The sequence below is a fragment of the Postia placenta genome, assembly GCF_002117355.1.
Source record: "Postia placenta MAD-698-R-SB12 unplaced genomic scaffold POSPLAscaffold_3, whole genome shotgun sequence".
Taxonomy (NCBI): Eukaryota; Fungi; Basidiomycota; class Agaricomycetes; order Polyporales; family Adustoporiaceae; genus Rhodonia; species Rhodonia placenta.
In genome coordinates this window covers 140336-146173 of record NW_020169834.1, presented here as the reverse complement: position 1 = coordinate 146173, position 5838 = coordinate 140336, and the positions used below count along the sequence as shown (strand labels likewise).

The 5838-nt window shown below is 58.4% G+C and overlaps 1 protein-coding gene across 1 annotated transcript in view; it reads left to right on the top strand.

Moving 5' to 3' along the window:
• The window catches only part of POSPLADRAFT_1097294 (hypothetical protein), a gene marked incomplete at both ends in the record, with an annotated part of 1067 nt that extends 328 nt beyond the window's left edge, over positions 1–739 (top strand). Inside the window, 2 exons of the mRNA XM_024483145.1 lie at positions 99–154; positions 272–739. Coding sequence (XP_024341407.1) covers positions 99–154; positions 272–739 — 524 coding nt within the window. The remainder of the gene's footprint in view (positions 1–98; positions 155–271) is intronic.
• Positions 740–5838: the final 5099 nt, after the last annotated feature.

Here is a 5838-nt window from a genome sequence, read left to right as displayed (position 1 = left end):
CCACACACTCACACTTTCCTTTCCCATAGGTCGGGTGGTGCGCACCCCTACGGTACATTACAATACGTAGATAGCGTACATACATCGCCAACACTCAGGGAACGAACTCTTCAATACCTGCACTTCAGTGGGCGGTATTTGTCCTCACGGACGCGTGGACTAGGTTCCTGCTGCATAATAGTCAAAAGCAGTACTGGGCCCCACGTGAACTGCGAACCCTAGTGTCTTCTCGGGCGCCGTAGCATAGGCTAGTATAGCACGGCCATTGTAGTACGCGCACCTCCCCGTCCTCCCCCCATCCATCGTGGCTGCCTGCCAAGGCCAGATCCACGCATTCGACTCTCAGGACCTCATCGACGTCTACATCCCAGACGGCCCTGAGACTATCCTTTATCGTTGCGAGCAGCAGCCGTGCCCCAATCGGACACCCCGATCGATCGAGGAGGATTACCCTCGCTACAAAGCAATCCGACGGGCTCAACACCCCCTCGGTCCCCGCAGCACCCTCGCGTCTCGATCCGCCTCGCGGCATTCTCGCCCTGTCTCCCCCAGCTCCCGTCTCCCTCAAACTGTCGTCGCCGATCCAGGTCAAGCGCGAGGAGATCTCCCTCCAGATCCTGCGCCAGAGCCTGAGCCTGAGGAGAGTACGAGTGAAGAAGGAATCTCGGAGTCCGAGTCCGCGGATCCTGCTCGGCCCGCCTCGCCGACAGCGCTCGCCCCCACGTCAGCAGTCCCTGACGTACGTGACCCCCCCACCGAACTTTCTCCGGCGCCTTCACCGCCGACTCCGCCGAGAGGCCGCTCGAGCACTCGCTCCTCTCGAAGTTCGACCGGCGGAAGGCCACCACAGCCGCCTCCGCCCCCGCAACGTCCTCCGTCCCCCCCAACGCCGATAATGTCGTCCCCCGCAGCCGTCCCCGACAAGGAGACGTTGAAGCTCCTCCTCCCCCTCCGATACGACGGCAAAACCGTTATCGAGTGCAACCAGTTCCTATCGCAGCTGCGCATCTACTGGCTGGTCAACACGTCGTTGACCACCATCGAGCTCAAGGTCCAGGTCGCACTCAGCCTGCTAGATGGGGACGCCCGCGCCTGGGCCACTCCCTACTTTGCCCAGCTCGCATCGGTGCAGGTGGGTGTGCAAGGGGCCACAACCCCATTCGCGAACGAAGCGGCCTTTGCCGCCGCCTTCAGGGCTCGCTTCGGAAATCTCGATGACGAGGCAGCAGCACAAGTAGAGCTGGCGAAGCTCTGCGCGGACAAGTCGGTCCGAGAAAAACGCACTGCGGCGGAGTTCTCCGCGCTGTTCAAGGGTCCGGCGGATCGCTCTGGGTATGGGGACCTGGAGCTACGCGACAAGTACCTGAGCGGCATCCCCTCCCGCGTGTACCGGAAGATCGAGCTCGAGACCTTCACCACGTGGCAAGCAGCTGAGAAGCGCGCCACTGAGGTCGAGCAGATCCTCGACATCAGCCGGGCCCGTCGGCCCGAGCTAAACAACTTCTTCTCGGCACGAGGTCGAGGACGCGGTGGGGCGCGTACACCCCAATCACACGCAGCTTCGGCCAGCATCAATGCGGCCGTCGGAAAAGGAGACTTCCCCGGCACGTGCTTCGGCTGTGGGAAGCAAGGGTACCGTCGTTTCGAGTGCCCCAACTGTAAGGATAAACCTTACACAAAACGCGCCGACGCGCGGGCTACGGTTGCCTCGGGTTCCACCCAGGCGGCGACAAGCGCCCCCGTCGCTTCATCCTCGGCGAGTATAAGCGCCGCTTCAGCGAAATCGGAAAGTTCCGAGCTGGCGGACTTAATAGCACAGATGAAGTCGATGCGCGATGAGTTGGAGCACTATCGAGCGCTCAAAGAAGAGTCTTTTTGATCCGGTCCGCGCTTCGTGCCGCACGCGTCGGACCTCGTAATAACAATTTGTACAATGTATTGGCGACCGCGAATGTTTACGAGTTGGACCACGGGTCCCAGCACTTCCACATCCCGGTGCGCCTCAAAGGAGAAAGACGGCACAAGGATATAGTTGCAATGGTGGACAGCGGAGCCACCACGAAGTTCATCAACAAGCGTTTCATCACAGAGAATCGAGTACGAACGCGGAAATTGAAAGAGCCAATCCCGCTTTACAATATCGATGGAACGCTCAATAAAGACGGAAGCATCTCGGAGGTAGCCGTACTACAGATGCAGATAGGAGAACACGTCGAGAAGACAGTGTTTACGGTCACGGACATAGGTCCAGAGGATGTGATCGTCGGGTTGGATTGGCTACGAGAGCACAACCCTGAAATTGACTGGGAGTCAGGCTCCCTAAAGTTATCCCGATGCCCTGAAACGTGCAGTGCCAGGAAAACTAACCGGATGGAGCAAGCAACGACTGTGCGTGATACGGGGGTCAGGCCCACGGCGCGCAGGCGTTCGCTGAAGTCCAAACGGTCGGTTATAGGTGCCTGCCGGAGTAAGGTGCTCCCGGACTTCGAACCCGAAGAAGATCCGGTGGAGGTAGAGTGGGACGAAGCCGATCTGATCGAAGCCTGGGAGCAAGGTGTCACGCTTCCCGGCGCTCCTCAGCTGTTCGTCGCAGCAGGACATACGTACTCCCAGCTGTTTGCTGAGGAGGAGATCAAAAAGAAGGTCGTTAAGACCGCCGAGGAGTCGGTACCTAAGCAGTACCACGAGTTCCTGAATGTCTTCTCCAAAGAAGCATCAGAACGGTTACCCGAAAGGAAGCCGTACGATCATGCGATCGAACTCGTGCCCGGCTACTCGACCTTCCACTCTAAGGTGTACCCCTTGTCGAACAACGAGCAGGAGGAACTAGACAAGTTCCTAAAAGAGCAACTAGCGAAAGGCTACATACGGGAGTCGAAGTCGCCCATTTCATCCCCCTTCTTCTTTATCAAAAAGAAGGAAGGGACGCTTCGACCCGTACAGGACTACCGCCGATTGAACGCGATCACGGTCAAAAACCGTTATCCCTTGCCGTTGATCGCCGAGATGGTGGACAAGCTCCGCGGCGCTACGCTCTTCACAAAGTTCGACGTCCGATGGGGATACAATAACGTCCGGATCAAAGCTGGTGACGAATGGAAGGCAGCCTTTGTGACTAACCGAGGGTTGTACGAGCCCTTGGTGATGTTCTTCGGTCTCACCAATTCCCCTGCGACCTTCCAGGCAATGATGAACGAGATATTCCACGATCTCATTGTTGGTGGCAAGATCCTCGTATACCTGGATGACATACTCATCTTCTCCACCAACAAGGAGGAGCACGAGAAGGTCACACGCGAGGTTCTTCGTCGCCTTCAGGACAATGATCTGTTCCTGAAGCCTGAGAAGTGCGAGTGGGACGTTCCCAAGGTCGACTACGTCGGCTATGTGTTCGGTGGCGATGAGGTGGCGATGGATCCCGCGAAGCTTAAAGGAATTAATGAGTGGCCGGTACCCCGGAACAAAAAAGACGTTCAGAAGTTCCGGGGGTTCTCCAACTTCTACCGCCGCTTCATTAAGGACTTCGCTAAGATCTCGCGACCACTCGACCGGCTCACAGGGAACGACCCATGGCATTGGGGCGAAGAAGAGCAGCACGCTTTCGATGAGCTCAAGCGGCTCTTCGCAACGACTCCAGTCTTGGCGCTGTACGACCCTAATCGGGAGACGCGCATTGAGGTTGATGCCTCGGGTTACGCCACTGGCGGCGTGTTGATGCAGAAGCAGGATGACGGCAAATGGCATCCCATCGCCTTCAGATCCCATGCGATGGATCCGGCACAGCGGAACTACGAGATCTACGATAAGGAGATGCTTGCGATCATTGAGGCGCTAGACGACTGGCGCCACTATCTCGAGGGGTTACCCAATCAGTTCGAGATCGTGACCGATCATAAGAACCTCGAATACTGGCGTACATCCCAGCACCTCACGCGCCGTCAAGCGCGATGGTCGCTGTTCCTAGCTCGCTTCGACTTCCGCATCACGCACAAGGCCGGGACGTCCAATGGAAAGGCTGATGCCCTGTCGCGTCGATCAGACCACCAGATCGGCGATGAGGACGATAACACCGATCAGGTGGTTCTCAAGCCAGAGCGCTTCCGCATCGCCTCCGCTAGGCGCGGTCACGCCTCGGTGACAGCCGATCAGTCGCTTCTGAAGCGCATCAGGGAATGTTCGGAGAAGGATCGGGAGGTGGCCGAGGCCCTTGAAAAGGTGCAGGACCTCGGGCCGCCCCGGCTGCAAAGGGGTTTTGAGGAGTGGAATGCCGAACAAGGGCTCCTGCTGTTCCGCGGGTGTGTGTACGTCCCAAAGAACGCGGAGCTCCGGCGGGATATCGTCAAGATCCACCACGACTCGCCGATCGCCGGTCATGGTGGTCGTGCCAAAACCCTGGAGCTCGTGTCGCGTAATTACTGGTGGCCTGGGATGTCCAAATTCGTCAACGAGTACGTAAGCACCTGTGACGTGTGCAACCGTACCAAGACATTCCCTGCCAAGCCCCAGGGTCCGCTGAAGCCGAACGAGATCCCCGAGCGCCCGTGGCAGATCATCACCACGGATATGATTGTTGGCTTGCCGAAGTCTGATGGATTCGACTCGATCCTGGTTACCGCCGACCGCTTTACCAAGCAGGTCCACTTCTCGGCCTGTCATGAGACCCTGACGGCGGAAGGGGCGGCAGACCTGTACATCCGCGATGTGTTCAAGCATCATGGGGCCCCGGCCAAGGTCATATCAGACCGAGGTCCCCAGTTTGCTTCGAAGTATCTCCATGCGGTGTACAAGGGACTGGGAATCGAGCCGGCGCTGTCCACAGCATTCCACCCTCAGACAGACGGCCAGACTGAGCGCTGGAATCAGGAGATCGAACAGTACCTGCGCGCCTTCACAAGCCACAGGCAGGATGATTGGGCAAAGCAGTTGCCGCTCGCGGAGTTTGCACTGAACAACCGAGTTCACTCCGCGACCGGGCACTCCCCGTTCTTCCTGCATCAGGGGTACAATCCTGAGATCCAGGTTCGGATCAATCCGATGTCTGCAATGCCTGCGGCCGCTGATCGGCTCAAGATCCTGAAGGAGATTCGCGACGATACGCGCTCTGCGCTCGAGCTGTCGGCCGAGCGCATGAAGGTGTACTACGACAAGCACGTGCAGGAGGCACCGGTCTTTGCGCCGGGGGACAAGGTCTGGCTTGACGCTCGGAACCTTAAGCTGAAACAGCCGAGCAAGAAGCTCAGTCCCAAGCGCCTCGGACCTTATGCCGTGCGGCGAAAGCTCGGAGACCTGGATTACGAATTAATCCTGCCGAAGTCGGTGCCGGTACACCCGGTGTTCCATGTCTCCCTGCTTAGCAAGTACACGCGTAGCGATATCCCGGGCCGGGAGCCGGAGGAACCGCCTGCGATCGAGGTTGAGGGCGACGAGGAGTACGAGGTTGAGCGGATCAAGGATTCGAGGATCTTCCGGCGTCAGCTGCAGTACCTCGTCAAGTGGAAGGGTTATGACGACTCGCATACGTCATGGGAACCGGCGCGCAACGTTGCCAATGCGCCGGCCCTCATAGCCGACTTCCACCGGAAGAATCCAAACGCCCCTCGTCGACTCAACGCTGCTACCTTTGGTGGTCTCAACTTTCAGCCAATGCCTTCGCCGCTGACTGAAGCACGTTGCCGCTCCGGATGGGAGATGGGCAAGGGCGCCTCGCATGAGGTCATGCGCCGTTGAGGGGGGGGTAATGTCACGAGTTGGTACGGCGCCTAGCCGTTTTTTAATTTTTTCCTTTTCGCGGGCTCGAACCCGCGACCTCTGTACTACCTGCCTGATATGGACGCGTCA